Genomic DNA, 18794 nt, shown 5'->3' on the forward strand with positions numbered 1-18794 from the left:
AATGAGAAGCGGAGCAAATCAGAGCTCTGTTTTCAATGGGGAGAGAGTCAGAGAGCCCGCTAATAGTTTACTAGCTTTCTGTGAGTGACAGTTCTCACACTAGTGAAATCAAGGGAAGAGTTTTCACTGAAAAGTCTGTGCTTTCAATCTTTTAGTAACAAAGGGCTTATTTCTACTCGTTAATAATGTTTTCTATTTTATTTATTGTTTTAGCAATCATTTGTTCAGCTATTTATTGAACCAGTTACTCTTTCCTGGGCATTTTGTCTGTGAAAGAGGCATGTAGAGATTCAAAGACAGAATCTCTTCTTCAAAGGCACTTAATTGCAGCAATTACTGTTGCTTAAAATCCACCCTTATAGCCCGTTTCCACAACTTGTTAAGAAAATACAGTGTGAAAGGGCCAACAACATGGATATTTCATAGTAGATCTAGTAATCCACATGTGTTTTAGCAAGTCATTCACAGAGTCCAATTTGAAAAGATAAACCTGGTCAAAATGCCACTGTGAGTTTTTTTGGGGCAGGGGGTCGATCACACAACTCCTCAGTCATCATGAGACATGCAAGGGGCATCAGTGGCAGAGGTGGAAGGAAAACCATCTGGAAGACGGAAGTCAACATTTGCCACAAGTAATTTCCATGGAAATTCACAGTTGGACAATTCCTAAACAAGACTACATCAAGAATAATATAGTAGATATTCTGGTTTCTGAGACCAATAAACACCTGAATGTATAGAGAATGAACAAATCTTGAATAAATATTATAATGCTGATGAGCTTATAAGTTCTAACTTGCACAGTCATATCAATCAACAGACTCAGTATAGGTATTCTTGGATTTTATAAAATGATGATTTTGGAGAAATAATTGGAGAAATATTTTTGGAGAAAAAATATTTTTGCAGAAATAATATCACTATCTCAGCAAAAACATCCCCCAAATAAATAAGATGTTAGTTTTGGCAGAGGATTTAAAAGAAGCATAAAAATAAGACAAGTAATAATCATAAGTCTGGCTTCATGTAGACTGGTGACTCATGTTAATGACAGTTCAGCAGATCATGTCTTAAGGATATTTCTATGCTAAAAACCAATACTTATTAAGTACACACTGTTCTGTATTTATAACTGTTTCAACTGAGGGGAAGTTGTGATAAAAACACAAAAGTATAAAATATTGTATCTGACTGTCTTAAAAGAAATCAGAGCAAAACAGATACAGCTTTTATAATATAGCAAACACAACTGATTTTATACTTGATTCCTTATTGAAACTTTACTATCTCTGCTTCATGTTATGTTCTGAGTGAAAGATACAAATTAGAGAAACATAGAAAATAGCTTGAGTAATACAATACATCTTGTAGCAAAACATTATGGTCAGTGTTATAACACAAAGAAGAATGTGCCTTAGTTACCAAGGTCCTTTTCAATGGGAGAGGAAAAGAAAACACAAAAGAATTCTAATAATGAGTATAAAGATTTTCCAAAGTTTCCATTTTTTCAGAGGGTAAAATGAGAAAAAGCAGAGACAGTGAGACAGATGTTATCCAAAGGAGCAACATTTGAAAACAACTTAGGTTAATAAAAAACTGGTAGACAAGTTTGTGGCTATTTGGTTGTTTTTTCTTCAGTGGGGGAAAAATAAATTATGTGCATGTCAGCAAGGTATAAAAATCATTATTTAAAAATTGAGAGTAAAATAATATAGTAATTGTGGCAACACTGATAAACAAAAAGAATAAAGTGTTATTTTGCATTCTGTGATTTTTTTCATGTTCTCTATTCATCAAAATATTTGCCTTGTTATTATTAATAATTGTCAATAACAATGTGATCCAACCAGTTCATCCTAAAGGAGATCAGTCCTGGGTGTTCATTGGAAGGACTGATGCTGAAGCTGAAACTCCAATACTTTGGCCACCTGATGCGAAGAGCTGATTCATTGGAAAAGACCCTGATGCTGGGAAAGATTGAGGGCAGGAGGAGAAGAGGACGACAGAGGATGAGATGGTTGGATGGCATCACCCACTCGATGGACATGAGTTTGGGTGGACTCTGGGTGTTGGTGATGGACAGAGAGGCCAAGGCATGCTGTGGTTCATGGGGTCGCAAAGAGTCGGACGTGACTGAGTGACTGAACTCAACTGAACTGAACAATGTGATGCTGTAGTTTATTGACAGTTATGTCTGAACATATTTTTCATTGATGTTAAAGTCAATGAAAATTTAGTTTTTCTATTAGAAATAAAAGGAACTTCAAGTTAACTGTATAGCTAGACTTAGTCATAAATTATTTTGCCACAAGTACACTGTAAGTTCTGTAACATTGTCAAATAGCATTATCGTTTCTAGATAGCAAAGGGGGAGATGATTCATTCTTTCAGTGCAGGGAAGAATTATTTGTGTCCATTGAGTCCTTGATACTCAAAATACTTCAGCATTTATAATGATCAATATATATCAACCCTACACAATAGGGAAGATAAGAATACATTTTTCTCTCTGCTTTTTTAAAACTGAAAGTCAAAGTCCAAGTGAAGTCCAAATTAGTTTCAGAGTCCAGAATTTCTGACATTTACTTGGGGAACTTCCCACTATACCATGCTGTGTACCTTTGAGAAATGGCACGTTTTTCTTAAATATATAAAATATCTGGGCTCAGGTATATATAATTAATTCTTACATATTAAGTTAATTAATTTATTTATTTTTTTAAGTTAATTTAATATATGATTTTAAAATTGTATTTTGCTTCTAATACTTATGGTATAACTATTATGGTATAAATATGATGCTAGTCACACTATTTCTGTCATCAAAATAAGGAAACAAATAACAAATGATTGAAGATTAAACAGTTTGCAAGCAGTTTGATAAAAATAAATTCGTTACCTCCCCTAACATATTGAAAGAGATACTTAAATATTAACTTTGATTTGCATCTGTGAAAACAGAATGAAGAATTAATATAATGCATTCTTTGAAAATAAGAAACCTGTTATCAATATTGGGAATAGAATTTTGAAATAGAATTTCTATTTCTACCAAAATAGAATTTTGGTACTGCTGCCCTATTATCATTGGAATTCTCTCTTAAAGTATACTATCAAATTTTCATTTTGGTCATAACATACCTCTTATCCAAAATAAATATAGTGTTAAATTGTTAAGCAAAATCTCCAGCAAGTCCTGTGTTTTGTTGCTGTGTATGATACAGAACTCTTTCATCCCAACATTGTAAAAAGTGTTGTGGACAAGCCTTCTTATTCCCTAATGCAGAGCTGATAACTTTTCATGAAAATTATGGCTCAGTTTTAAAAACCATAAGTTGTGACCTGGAAAACAAATTATGTTATGCTTATTGCTGCCACTGCTTCTGCTGCTGCTAAGTCCCTTCAGTCGTGTCCGACTCTGTGCGACCCCATAGACAGCAGCCCACCAGGCTCCCCCGTCCCTGGGATTCTCCAGGCAAGAACACTGGAGTGGGTTGCCATTTCCTTCTCCAATGCATGAAAGGGAATAGTGAAAGTGAAGTCGCTCAGTCGTGTCTGACTCTTAGCAACCCCATGGACTGCAGCCCACCAGGCTCCTCCATCCATGGGATTTTCCCGGCAAGAGTCCTGGAGTGGGGTGCCATTGCCTTCTCTGAGTTATGCTTATCACTAGATACTAAAATGAGACCACTGCGTCCTATAAAAGGTGTCATTTGTGTCTCTCCCACATTTGAGAGCCCCTGCTGATCACTGAAAAGACTCAAGGTGGATAGGTTTGATTTTCTAAAGTAGCTAAAAAAAGGTCTTTGTCAGGAGATAATGGAAGAGGAATATGTGCAGGATTCATTTGAACCCTTCATGTGGAAAGGGGTCTGAACAGTTTGTAACCCTTCTTTGGCAGGATGATGTAAAAAGTACAGAGGTGTAGAGAAAGACATGGGTCTTTTTCTGGCGTACAGTGGATCAGATTCCAGACCAAGAGAAAGAATTGTGTCAGCGTGAAGGCTTTAAAGTAAAATTACTGTTACAGCATTATAATGAACGATCAACTAAATAAGCAGCCTTAAATTTAAAACCAACCAGTTTTTCTGCTTTTTGTTTGTTTGTTTTTGGTGTTTTTTTCTTTAAGGAATTTTATTCTAATTCAATTATTTTGGAATTGAGAAAGCACCTTTTCCTTTAAATGGAGTGTTATACCTGGTAGTTATTTCTAGGTGAACCCATTAAAGCCTTGTTAACTCCTCATCACTTTCCCTTCCTAGACTGTGATGCCTCCTCTGTCCTTTGTGTCATTCTCATTGTAACTCGTACTAGAAACCCTGTGGCTTCACTTGCCTCTTGTCTGTGTTTCCCTCTGAAAAATCCCGTGCTGTTCTTAGTCACTCAATCGTGTCCAACTCTTTGCGACCCCATGGACTGCAGCCCACCAGGCTCCACTGTCCATGGGGATTCTCCAGGCAAGAATACTGAAGTGGGTTGTCATGCCCTCCTCCAGGGGATCTTCCCAACCCAGGGATTCGACCCAGGTCTCCCGCATTGTAGGAGGATTCTTTGCCAGCCGAACTATCAGGGAAGCCCCCAGTCTTGAGGTATTTGTTACTCAGGATACTCAGCTCAGAGTATGTACCACTTTTCTAAGTATAATCCCTGTAATTACACAACTTAAGCAATTCTCTGAGCTTCTGTAATATCAAATGTATGTTTGGAAACAATCCATGCTGAAATTGCATTCTATCATTTTACATAGTCAAATTATAAGCTATGAACTTTTTATCTAAGTTTTATTACATAAGACATGTAGTATAGTTGGAGACCTAAAGTTGTTCATCAGTGTTAAAATAGTGTCTTAGGATTCATTTGCAGATTCCATAAATGTTTATCTAATTTTAGACTCTTGTTTCAGTCAGTTGTTTTCTTTTGACAGACATTTGATGGATTCAATCTATAAATCTTGGATAATTAAAAGTGATGATGCCAATTATGATCATCCCTATATTAAAGACGTTAACCATTTTCAAGCAACAAATTTGCTTATTACTTTAAGTGGCATGTTTTCAATATATAGCTTTTGAATTAATTAGCATTAGTATTGGAGAGATAGTAATAAATACTTACATTACATCCACCCCCAAATGAGCTCACTATCATAAATTGCAATGGTTCTTCTAAATTATTGGATGCTTAACTAATTTTAGTAAGCAAGCTTAGTTAAATTCCATAGGTGAAATAATCTGTGTTATGCATAAAATGAAGTATTTTGCATGAACACAAAAATATACTAAGGTGGTAAGAGTCTAATGTGTTTTAATAGTAAGTATTTTAAAATTTTAGTTTAACTTTTTATGTATGCAGTGTTATCCCCCAAAGAATACTTGATAGGATTTGTAAGGTGATCTTTCATTTTGTTTCTCTCTCCATATATACAGTGTGTGTGTTCACACACACACACACACACACACACATATATATATATTTACAGACACATATATATCTATACATTTGTATATATATAATAGATAATCTCAGTAATTCTGTTTAATTTATTTAAAACATGCCCAGAAATTTGTCTTAATTAAAAATTAAAGACAAAAGAAGTAGCTTTATTCAAAGAATTGTCATGAAACTGTTGCGATATTTGAACTCGATTTTGGAACTCAAATATTTATTTAGATGTATCAAGAAGCATACGTTTTTTGGTTTACTTATCCATATGTTTCATGATTTTTTATTTTTTTGTCTAAATTATCAATTAAGACTCTCTTCATTTTCAATTTGGATGTAAAAGATAGATCTATCAGTAGTTACAGTTTTTTCTTTATTATTTTTGAATATAGAAATGGTACTCAAAGTTATAACATTATAGCATGGGTCAATACACATTTTGGTAACTACAGAGGGTTGGTTGATAGCTAAATGAAGGGTCATTAGAGCCCAGTTAAAGGTGACGTATGAAAGCTTAAATAAGAGCTGACACTATTAAGAGAGCTTTTGTTCACATTGCAGATCATGGAGTCTTAATACTTTTATTCTCTTTGGGTGGGTTTTTAAGTAGTTTAACTTTGCAGTTTCATCTTTATAAATAACATGTGTGTCCATGCAGACAGCTAACGAGTTGATAGAAAAAAAGAGATTCTGGACTAGAGTGAGCTATCAGTCTGTCTACATTTTGAGCCCTAAGTTAATTAACTTCTGAAAAATTTCCTTCATGATTGTTGAACTTAGCTCTGTGAATACAAGCAAAACCTAAGAATTTTTAAGGGAATAAAAACAAGCCAATTTAAAAAATTTCTAGAAAGATTTCTCGGTCAACTTTAATAGTAGATGTTACTCTTACCTTTCCTTAGAACTTTGAGAAGTTTGGAGGATAGAAACCTGTTTAATATATTATGCTGATGAATATTTTTCAGAGATTACTAATGCATAATGCAAAAAATATATATTTTGACATCTTTTTCTCTTGGTAAAGTTAGATATATGTGCACAAAGCCACTGCGTGGCACAACCTCAACCCCAAAGGGCTGCATTCTCATCTTAATCAATTGAGGAGGTACCTTCCTGCAGCTCCACCAGGGGCACCAGAGGCATGGACTACAGCTTGAAGGAACCTCCTGGAGTCATACAGTGGGTAGCCCCAAATGTTTGACATAAATGCCCAACTCATTATTTTTTTTAACTGAAGCTAATGAATACTGTTTAATGTGTAGTGACTCTTAGCATTACTGCAAACTTGTTTAGAAGCTTATGGTTACATTACTTACATAAAGCAGAGGATAATGTACCTGTTGTTATGCTTGTTATCAAAAGACTAGAATTATCTCTGTCTTGAATAACAGAGTGCTTTAGGTCAACATACAAGTCAACATGAATTGAAATCTGTATACTGCTGTTTCTACTACTTCCTGTAGTAGAAGTACAACTACTTCCTGATATTTGTAAAATAGTATTAAGGCATCCGATCCTATCACTTCATGGCAAATAGATGGGGAAACAGTGGCTGACTTTATTTGGGGGGGCTCCAAAATCACTGCAGATGGTGACTACAACCATGAAATTAAAAGACGCTTACTCCTTGGAAGGAAAGTTATGCCCAACCTAAACAGCAAATCAAAAAGCAGAGACGTTACTTTGTCAACAAAGGTCCATCTAGTCAAGGCTTTGGTTTTTCCAGTAGTCATGTATGGATGTGAGAGTTGGACTATAAAGAAAGCTGAGCACAGAAGAATTGATGCTTTTAAACTGTGGTGTTGGAGAAGACTCTTGAGAGTCCCTTATACTGCAAGGAGATCCAACGAGTCCATTCTAAAGGAGATCAGTCCTGGGTGTTCATTGGAAGGACTGATGCTGAAGCTGAAATTCCAATACTTTGGCCACCTGATGGGAAGAGCTGACTCATTTGAAAAGACCATGATGCTGGGGAGGATTGAGGGTAGAAGGAGAAAGGGACGACAGAGGATGAGATGGTTGGATGGCGTCACTGACTCAATCGACATGAGTTTGGGTAAACTCTGGGAGTTGGTGATGGATAGAGAGGCCTGGTGTGCTGCAATTCATGGGGTTGCAGAGTCGGACACGACTGAGCGACTGAACTGAACTGAGTTGTGTTATAATCATTAGTTAATAATAATAACATTACTATGTGCCAGGAACTGTTCTTAAGTATTTCATATGATTTAAATAGTTTAATTCTCACATTAACTCAGTAATAGTACAATTGTTTCATTTCAAAGAAGAGAAAGCTAAAGCATGGAAAGATACAGTAGAGTGACTGATAGCACAGGGCTTGTGAATCAGTGGAGGGGAAGGGAAACCCTGGTAGTTTGGCTCTAGAATTCCTGATTTCAACTTATATAATGTAACTTTTCACAAGAAAATTGATTTTAATTATTTTAATTTTTAAGTGGAATTAATTTAAATGAAGATATTAGTGATCTGCCGAACTAGTTTCAAAGTGTTCTGGGTTCTAAACAGTTAAATCAATACTTAATAACAGTATTATATTTATGAAAATTGGGTGATGCCATTATTTATACCTTGATTTTACAGAATGTCTCTCTTGGAGGCTACCATCCTCAGCCCCGTGCTCATTCCCCATGTCTTTGTTCGTTTTGGAATGTCAAGTTAAAATTCTTAGCAAGTAAGTCAATACAGAAATGCAGGTATATGTGTATCGTCACACTGAAAAAGAGAAGTGCTTTAGTAATGACACTTCTGCAAAAAAGTGCTACTTGGAAATAATACACACACACACACACACACACATGGAAATACACTTCAACACCTTTTCTTTGCATATGATGAAGCTATTATCTTAGGTGAGACAATCAGTCAATTTTACTTTTTGCATCCGGTTTTACATTCTTCTGTATAGGTAAATACGGGATTTATCAAATTGATATGTGAATCCAACTAACATTTTGGTGGATGATAACTAGAAGTGGATCACCAGACTTTACTTGAAGAGCAACATTAATATGCTAATTTTGCTTTTAGTGTTAGACAGCATTTAATTCATTGATAAGTTCTAATAAACACTGACCGCTCTTTATGTCATGGAGAACTTAAAAACTGTAAGAGAAACAAATGCTTATCTAATGAATGAATAAGCGGCTGGAATCACGTAAAGATCCTGAGGACAGATTTAGCTCAAACACTGCATGGCACACTCAGTGTCACCATGTGTCCCAATCACATTTTGGAGACTTGACATATTTCAATAGTTAATACCTGCTAATATCTCTGTGCTAGAATATTTAGATATATATATTGGTGAGGTTAACATAGAATTATCTTGACCAATGCCCATTAAGTGTTCTTTAAGTTAAATTATTAGTTTATATTGCCTTATGCCTGTTCTTGTGTTTATTTCTTACACTTAAGTCGTCTACTTTATGATTTAATTGTATATGAAAGTTTCCACATAATATCCATCTGTAGAAGCGTTTGTCCAAGGCTACAAAGTCTTTAAGAAACATATAGGATAGTAGGGGGCGGGTCATTATGTGCAAAAAAAAAAAAAATTACATGAAGACAGTTCATTTGCTTCATGTTCCTCATTGGAAACGTTACTGGCTCTGGGCCCCATACAGTGCTCTCTGGCTGGACACACAGGCTGGTGAGAGACAGAGGCAGACAGGTCCCCGCTGGTCATACACAGTCATACGTGCTGTGTTGAGATGTAAACTATCCCTGTGCAAGTTACATAATGAAGGAAGATCAGGGTTGTCAGTGTCAACAAGGCAGAAAAGGCATTCCAGACAGAAGTCACTGTATGCAAAGGCAGAAAGGGATTGGGTTCTTGTAGGGAAAGAGCAAAATTGGCCTAGATGGCATGGTCAGGCACTCTTGCCCCACAGCCCCTTGTTCTGGCCCCATGTTTTGTAAATAATGTTTACGTAACAGCTGCGATCAGTTATAGCACTGTGCATGGGCGTCACGAGGTACTCGCTTGGTCACGAGGTGTTTTGTGCAGTATGCCTGTAAGAAGTTCACTAGGAAAGCCATGGCTGCTGTGGCACTGGGGCTACACTGGAGTGGCATCATGGTTATATGAGGTTACATCATGGCTACTTTGTGGCTCTGTCATGGTTATGTTGTGGCTGCTGCTGCTGCTGCTACAGCCAGGAGAGAGGTAGTATTGTGACTGCCATGCCAGCCAGGAGAGAATGAACCTGTCTGCAATTCCTACGGCTCCTCAAGTCTCCTTCCAGCCTGTTAGCTCACACCTAGCCTACCCTGGGTTCAGTGAACAGTGTGAACACCAAGACAGTTGATGTCATGAGCAGGATCAGAGATATACCTAGTGTAGACAGCCGGATACCCAGCAGGTAGAGGAGCCCGAGGCTCCACTGGGTGGAGGAAGCCAGTGACCACCAGATAGCACATGGCACCGTGTGGCTGCAATTCTTTCTGCATGCGCTCTAGTGGAAAACTGGGAAGCATGGATGGGTCCCCAGATAGCATTGAAATGGCGTTACAGGCTGTGAGTTCCCATTTGATGAACAAGATGGCACAGACTGCTGCTGGCACCGTGGGGTGGATTTTCCTGACTGCCCTGAAGGTGAATATCGGTAGTGTGCTCTGGGATGCCACACTGGTACGCAATGTGCAGAGACACTCAGAAGAACTTGAACAATGTATATTGGCCTTAGAGCAAGAACCCGTGGCTCTGAAGACCCCAGCATTCCTGAGGGCAAGGCAGGAAGAGACTGTGATAATGAACTCTGTGAGACCACAGGTTCCCACTTGGTGGTGAGGCCTATTGTATAGCAGAAAGGGAAGCATGAGAAGCCTATGGCCCGGGGAGGGGAGGGCAGCATCCTCAAGGGTCCTCCAGTGTGACTGAGCTCATGACATATCAACCATATACTACGGCAGAGTTGGTTGACTTGGATATGAAATTTCGGCAAAAGCAAGCAGAACCCTTGGTAGCATGGCTCTTGCCACTTTGGGACACGGGTGCACAGGATTACATGTGTCAGGGATGTACCAGGGTCCAGCCCCAGTTGGATCCAGGGTATCCTCAGGGTGATGGCATCGGCGACTGAGATTTAGAGATATAGAGATAGAGAGAGATAAAAAATGTTACAGTTAAGAAAATAGAGGAGAGAAAGTGGTTGATATTCCTTGGTTTACACAGAAAGCCCAGAAATCCCCTGCACGGGACTTGCTCTGTTCACGGAGGCCACAGGTGCCCTCTCAATGGGGCGAAGGCACAGAGCACCTTCTCGAGAGGGTCTTAGAAGCCTGGGCAAGAAAGTGAACTCAGAGGGCCTCTGAGCTCCAGGGGATCAACCTGAAGAAAAAGAGAGGAAGAACTACACGGGGAGGCCAAGCAATGGTGAGGTGAGGCCTGTCACTTTATTTTCAGAGGGGACTTTTATACCCTGAGTTGTACATTGAGCAAAGTGAAAAATGCAGAGTCAACTCAACATTCCATCAGTATTAACTTTTATCGATACCAGGTTTCTTCCTGCATACCGTTTCATAAACAAGGGTCTTATTTTTTGTACATTATCTTCTGGCCCGGAGGCCTCTTAACATTTTATGACCCCTTTTTGATAAAGGTTGGTCAGCTAAAACACTTAATTTCCCTTGAAATATTTTTTTCTTAAATTCCTTAGCCTGCTTCACCCTTAAAGTACAGAGTTACATTTTTATGGAGCAAAGATTCAGTGCAAAGAAAGAACTTATTAACTCAAAGTCTAATGTTGCTAATGCTAAGGCTATTACTTGTTTCTTCTACACCCTAACTATATGAACTCCCAGGAACACAATGGATAAAGGATGTGGGAACTTGGCAGCAAGCATTGGCTCAACAATGTTGCAAGAGTCTGGATAAACCTGCAAAGTAAGCTAGAATGCTAACAGGGGGGTTGAATTGAAATACTCCTTTCATGCCCAGGAGATTTATCAACTAGAGCCCTAAGTTAATTTTTTCCAGAAAAAGGTGGTCGGGGATAGCCCCCTGTAATGTCAGAAGAGTTTGTGAAAGGCATAAAATAGTAAGACAGATTCTAGTTTTGGGGTAGATGCTCGAGCAGGTCCAGGGGGTCCCTCAAGTCCTGATCCACCTTGCTCGTCAGGTCTCTCCACAAGACCTTGTCATGGGTGGGATCTCCTGTGCTGGCTCCCAGCAGGGATGAGGTAGAACTGGCATCTATAGCCACTCACCCCTCACTGAGACAAAGGTTTCAGAATCCTGGTGACTCCTGCAAGGTGCGCCTAACCAAACACATGCCCTCATGGAAATGGATTAAAGCTGCCATTTGCACCATGTGGTCACATGTGGTAGAGCTCCCAGATACTGTGAGTAAATGGTATACCTCTATGAGTTGACCCAAGTAGGGAGAGAACTGGGCATGAAGCAGTCAATGTTTAATCCAAACACCCAGGGCCCAGAAGATGAGCATTTTACTTGTGGCATTCAAGACAGTTTTGAACAATGCCCTGTCTCCCACTTTTGGATCCCTGATTGCTATTCTTGCCCCCTGTGTGGGCACCCCAGATATGAGGTGATATCAATGGTGGCTCCTTTGGGAGAAATAGAGGGATGGATGCAGGCAAAGGGGATTAGAAGCATGAAGACCCCAAAGGGGACCAGAGCTGGTAAAGGCCCCGTCCGAGTAACGAGAATGCAAATGTGGGCTGATTTGCTGGCAGCGGGAGTTGACAGAAATAAAATTGGTGGACAGCCCAATGCTCTGCTCGTAGAGCTATGGAGGCAACTGAGATCAGAGCAGCAGTTTACCAGGTTTGAGAAGCACCCACAGCCAGAGATTCTGGGCAGTTCAGTTAAAAGATTACCTGGTGCCTGAGGATGATCCTTTCGATGATGCCTTTTTTCACTTTGAACAGAACTCAGACCAAGGGGCCTGCCTGAAAAACCCAAACAGGGATCAGAGGCTCCAAGTAGAACTTGGAATTCGCTGGTCACTAGCTAATGTACAGAGCGTAATGGCCCTGGTTGATACCGGTGCCAAATGCAACCTTCTTTACAGCAAGTCAGAACCTCTGTCCTATGTTGTATGATGTAGACTTAGAACAGTGTACTGTAAACGCTGTGTCCTAGGATGTGCTACTAACCTCTGATTCTCTTGCAGATTTAGAGCAGTGTGAAAGCATTTGGAATTTTGTGGATGGGTTGTGGAAAATACACAAAAAATTCCCCTCCTTGAAGGGGTGGACCTGGTGCTTGTGGGGGGCTTTGCGGGTCCTTAATAAAAATTCCGCAGGAGTGGAGTTGCGCCTGTGGAGCTTTCCCACAGCCTCGCAAGGCCTGATGGTGGGCTGGACTTGGCCAAAGAAGGTAAAGTCACTCCACCTGTGGTGTATGGCTCTTCTAGGCCCATGGGGGCAAGGACCGCAGCATGATACCTGACATTGGGTTTTGCCCTGTATTGGGGTTGTCACTGTTTGTTGTTGTAGCTACTGCTATTGCAAGGTGTAAATCCAAGGGTTAGTGTTACTTGCCAAGGAAATATCATGGAAGATGGACTGCTTGTAGATTATGAGGCGAGAGACTCTGAAGGGACGGGGTGTAGGGAAGGAACAAATTAGCCAAGATGGTGTGGTCTGTCTCTCTCGCCCCATAGCCTCTCGCTCTGGCCCCAGGTTTTGTAAATAATGTTTATGTAACAGGTGAGATCACTTATAGCACTGCACATACACATCACGAGGAACTCACTTGGTCACAAGGTACTCACTGGGTCATGAGGTACTTGCTTGGTCATGAGGTACTCACTGAGTCTCAAGGTACTTACTTCCTCACGAGGTACTCACTTGGTCACGAGGTACTCACTGAGTCACAAGGTACTTGCTTGGTCACATGGTACTCGCTTCCTCATGAGGTACTTGCTTGGTCATGAGGTACTCACTGAGTTACAAGATACTTTCTTGGTCATGTGGTACTCAGTTGGTCACGGGGTACTTGCTTGGGCATGAGGTACTCACTGAGTCACAAGGTACTTGCTTGGTCACGTGGTACTCACTGGGTCTCAAGGTACTTGCTTGGTCACAAGGTACTCATTTGGTCATGAGCTGCGTTGTGCGATATGCCTGTAGGAGCTTCACCACAAAAGCTCTGGCTGCTAGAGCACTGGGGCCGCACTGGAGGGGCGTCATGGTTGTTTCTGTGAGCTTGTGTCATGGCCGTGTTATGGCTCCACTGTGGTCATGCTGTGGCTGCTGCTGACGTGGCAACCAGTAGAGAGGCTGTGTTACGGCTGCTGTGTCCGCCAGGAGAAAATAAACGTGTCTGCAGTTCCTATGGCTCCTCGAGTCTCCTTCCATCCTCTTGGCTCACGCCTTGCCTACCCCTGGGTTCCGTGAACAGTGTGAACAGCAAGACAGTTGGCATCAAGAGCACGATTGGTGGTACAGTTCTGTAGGAACTTGTGTGGCTCTTGGGAATTAAAGGAACAAGGGTTACCCTTGCTGAGGATGCCTGAATAAGATTGTGTCTATAAAAGCATTTTGTGCTCAGAACATGTAGGAAACACATCAGTGCTTTGAAAATATTTATCTTTAGGAGTGAGGAGGCACTGCTAAGAGTGAGAATTACCGAGAAGTTTTGGAGGCAGAAGAGACTACGTGATGACTGGTTAGATGTGAAGAGAGATCTGTGGAAGATGTTACCTGTATATCTTGCTTATATCATTTATAAAGACTTTTGGCTGAGTTAAGTTGTCAGAGGAATTGTTTCCATTTTGGAGCTGGAAAATTATAATTTTTAAATTACATGTAAAGTTAGAAATGATGATAAGATGGCTACATGGAGATGTGAGACTACTTAGCCAATTATACTGTAATTTTTTTTTTCCAATCATGCTGTATTAACTTAGACTGGGAGCTCTTCAAGAGCTTGTCTTATCTTTTTATCCACACATTTTTCATATATCTCTTAGCATATTCTAAAAGCTTAAAATATTGTAGGAAAATAGATGAAAATAGATCAGGATGGAATGAGTAGTTGGAGCATGAGAAAAAATTATATGAAATGGGAAAAAGCTAAAGAAATGCATAAGGAACTTAGCAGAGACATCTTTGAGCTTAGGAACCAAATTAATACTCATCCCTAAAATCCTTGTCCTTTGGAAGATGCAGTGCTTCACTGAGAAAATTTTTACTGATCCAACATGTGCACAACTTAAATGGAGATTCACATTAATAAGTTTCAATGTTTGAAAAAACATGACTGCTTTCATCTTTTAATTTTGTGTATTGTGGAAGTAATTCTAGAGAATATATCCTAATTGAAAATACACTTTATCCTGATAACATATCAGTTTTAATACAAATTGTCAACTTTTATCCTAGTATCCATTTAAAAATGATTTTTCCTTGCAGCGTGTTTGCTTAAATCTTTTCTTTAGCTAAAGGTAACTGTAGTCACATCCCACATTAACTAAATTTATTAATCTTTAATAATTAAGTATTATTCTCACAATACTTTCAGAGAGATAAGTCAGAATAAGTACTTATCCAAGAAATATAATTTTTGGTTGAGAGTATTATTGATGAAATACTCATATATAAAAGCCATTGAAAATTTTCATCAGTCTATCCTTAACACTTAATATTTGTTAGCTGAGTATATCTAGATCTTATAGAATATAATGAAAATATGTTTTCATTAAAAATGTCTCTGTTCACCTGTTTATTAAGCATCTTTTAAATGCTAGGAATTGTACAAGTACTGGGAGTATGTAGATCCCCTGCCCTGGACTGTTTTATAGTCTAGTGAAATGTCTTTCAAATTTAGTGATTAAGAGAGTCCTGGGAAGTAAGATGTCTCAGTTCTTAGTTCCAGAGACTTCAGCTTCATAGAACTGGATAGCCTTCTAGACATCAGCGTTTGCAAGACATCTCATTTGGTATGGAGACTTTAAAAAAAGGGAAAGAGTGATTTTCTTAAGTACTTCTACAATGCATTATGAATGAGAATGGAGTTTTTAAGCCTGGTAACTCCAGTGTTTACATTATTACTGGCAACAGAATAGAAGAGGCAAATGTATAATGCTTATCAGAAAAGTGTTGTCTTTATGAAAAACTAAAAATTGTCCTGTCATTGTTGCATGACATTATTATGTTTATGAAAGCTGGTTAGCTGATTTATCCATGTAATCTGTTAACTATTTCATTCATTTTCATGAAGTGGACATCTTTAGACAGTCATCTCTGTAGTCAATTATTTACTATATAAAGAGTATACAAATTAAGTATTTGATGAAATAAAATGAAAATTGATTCTTTTCTCATTTCCACTTTCTGAAGCATGTAACAACATGAAGATTCTGCTTTAGTTTGTAATTGTTAAATTAAATGACCTAATGAATGGTAAAGTTATTTTATGAGTCATTAATGAAAAACTTATCAAAATCATTAAAATGTTTCTCTGTAGACAAGAATTAACAATCAATAAATCAAAACCAAACTTTTTCCTAATGTTAATATTTAATTTTTATTTGTGTGATACTAAACCTCACAATAAACTGTGGAAAATTCTGAAAGAGATGGGAATACCAGACCACCTGACCTGCCTCTTGAGAAACCTGTATGCAGGTCAGGAAGCAACAGTTAGAACTGGACATGGAACAACAGACTGGTTCCAAATAGGAAAAGGAGTATGTCAAGAGTGTATATTGTCACCCTGCTTATTTAACTTATATGCAGAGTACATCATGAGAAACGCTGGGCTGGAAGAAGCACAAGCTGGAATCAAGATTGCCAGGAGAAATATCAATAACCTCAGATATGCAGATGACACCACCCTTCTGGCAGAAAGTGAAGAGGAACTTAAAAGCCTCTTGATGAAAGTGAAAGAGGAGAGTGAAAAAGCTGGCTTGAAGCTCAACATTCAGAAAACGAAGATCATGGCATCTGGTCCCATCACTTCATGGAAAATAGAATCGGAAACAGTGGCAACAGTGTCATAGTTTGTTTTTTGGGGCTCCCAAATCACTGCAGATGGTGACTGCAGCCATGAAATTAAAAGATGCTTACTCCTTGGGAGAAAAGTTATGACCAACCTAGATAGCATATTGAAAAGCAGAGACATTACTTTGCCAACAAAGGTCCATTTAGTTAGTTAGTCCGTTTAGTTAAGGCTATGGTTTTTCCAGTGGTCATGTATGGATGTAAGAGTTGAACTGTGAAGAAAACTGTGCACTGAAGAATTGATGCTTTTGAACTGTGGTGTTGGAGAAGACTTTTGAGAGTCCCTTGGACTGCAAGGAGATCCAACCAGTCCATTCTAAAGGAGATCAACCCTGGGTGTTCTTTGGAAGGAATGATGCTAAAGCTGAAGCTCCAGTACTTTGGCCATCTCATGCGAAGAGTTGACTCATTGGAGAAGACTCTGATGCTGGTAGGGATTGGGGGCAGGAGGAAAAAGGGGAAGACAGAGGATGAGATGGCTGGATGGCATCACCGACTCGATGGACGTGAGTTTGAGTGAACTCCAGGAGTTGGTGATGGACAGAGAGGCCTGGCATGCTGAGATTCAGGGGGTCGCAGATAGTCAGACACGACTGAGCGACTGAACTGAACTGAACTGAAACGTCATATTCAGAAAAAAATTCTTAAGCATTAAATTTGATTATTATGAAGAATTCAGAGAGAATGGCTGTTATTTATAAAATGCTTAAACTGAAAAGAAGAAAAAAAATGGAAAAATACAAATGTTATTTACCTTTTTAAAATAATTTCCTTATGTGTAAGCTAGAAATGTATAGCATATATCACCTTGTTCAGTTCAGTCACTCAATCTATCCAGCTCATTGCAACCCCATGAACTGCAGCATACCAGACCTCCCTGTCCATCACCAACTCCCGGAGCTTGCTCAAATTCATGTCTATTGAATCGGTGATGCCATCCAACAATCTCATCCTCTGTTGTCCCCTTCTCCTCCTGCCTTCAATCTCTCCCAGCATCAGGGTCTTTTCCATTGAGTCAGTTCTTCGTATCAAGTGGCCAAAGTATTGGAGTTTCAGCTTCAACATCAGTCCTTCCAATGAATATTCAGGACTGATTTCCTTTATGAGGGACTGGTTGCATCTCCTTACTGTCCAAGGTACTCTCAAGAGTCTTTTCCAACACCACAGCTCAAAATCATCAATTCTTCAGTGCTTTGCTTTCTTTATAGTCCAACTCTTACATCCATACATGACCACTGGAAAAGCCATAGCCTTGACTAGATGGACCTTTGTTAGCAAAGTAATGTCTCTGCTTTTTAATATGCTGTCTAGGTTGGTCATAGCTTTTCTTCCAAGGAGAAAGTGTCTTTTAATTTCATGGCTGCAGTCACCATCTACAGTGATTTTGGAGCCCCCCAAAATAAAGTCAGTCACTGTTTCCATTGTTTCCCCATCTATTTGCCATGAAGTGATGGGACCAAATGTCATGATCTTAGTTTTCTGAAAGTTGAGATTTAAGCCAACTTTTTCATTCTCCCCTTTCACTTTCAAGAGGCTCTTTAATTCTTCTTCACTTTCTGCCATAAGGGTGGTGTCATCTGCATATCTCATTGAGTCCTGGAATTTAAGGCCATGTAGATTTTTAAAACTATTGAATGTTGAACGTAAAGCTATAAGAGGCCTTAGTTATAATTTATTGTACAAAGTCTCATTTTATGAATGAGAGTTGCCCAAAGTCACATTTCTTGTTAACAGCAGATTCTAGTTAGAAGCCTCAGAATACCTACTCTTCATTTAGCTCAAAATGAGTTAGAAAAATTATCTAAAGGATATGAGTTATAAACTTGTGATTCTTGATCATTCAGGAAAAAACATATACTTTTTTCTTAGATTCAAATGCAATAAAACTGACAAAATTTCCTTTATTTTTAAATAAATTTCAATATATTTAAAAATAAAATTCCCTTTATTAATTTTTTCCCAGTTTTATTATCACTGTCATAATTTCTCATTGGACTTCTTTTGGAATTTAATATTTAGATTTGTTGGGTAATAACTGGAAAATGTTGCTTTTTGCAGCTGGATGAAGAAGCCTCGATGTGGTGTGCCTGACCAGACAAGAGGTAGCTCCAAATTTAATATTCGTCGAAAGCGGTATGCATTAACAGGCCAGAAGTGGCAGCACAAGCACATCACTTACAGGTAAAATAGCTAAGAATGATTTATTGTTTGTTTTTTTTTTACTCATTTTTTACAGCTATTTGACATTTTGTTTGAGATATTATACACAGTGACTCCATGGTAACATATAGTGATGTTCTGGTAACATAAGGAACCAAAAATTGCAATTAAGAAAATAAGTTGTCCATTTGGGGGCCCAG

General features: G+C 38.8%; 1 protein-coding gene across 1 annotated transcript in view; it reads left to right on the forward strand.

Annotated features, from left to right (window-relative positions):
* MMP16 (matrix metallopeptidase 16) overlaps positions 1 to 18794 on the forward strand; it is a 380138-nt gene that overhangs the window by 184484 nt on the left and 176860 nt on the right. Inside the window, exon 3 of the mRNA XM_040261122.1 lies at positions 18493 to 18615. Within this exon, the coding sequence (XP_040117056.1) occupies positions 18493 to 18615 (123 nt within the window). The remainder of the gene's footprint in view (positions 1 to 18492; positions 18616 to 18794) is intronic.

Source organism: Oryx dammah, unplaced genomic scaffold, assembly GCF_014754425.2.
Source record: "Oryx dammah isolate SB20612 unplaced genomic scaffold, SCBI_Odam_1.1 HiC_scaffold_19, whole genome shotgun sequence".
In the NCBI taxonomy this organism is placed as follows: domain Eukaryota; kingdom Metazoa; phylum Chordata; class Mammalia; order Artiodactyla; family Bovidae; genus Oryx; species Oryx dammah.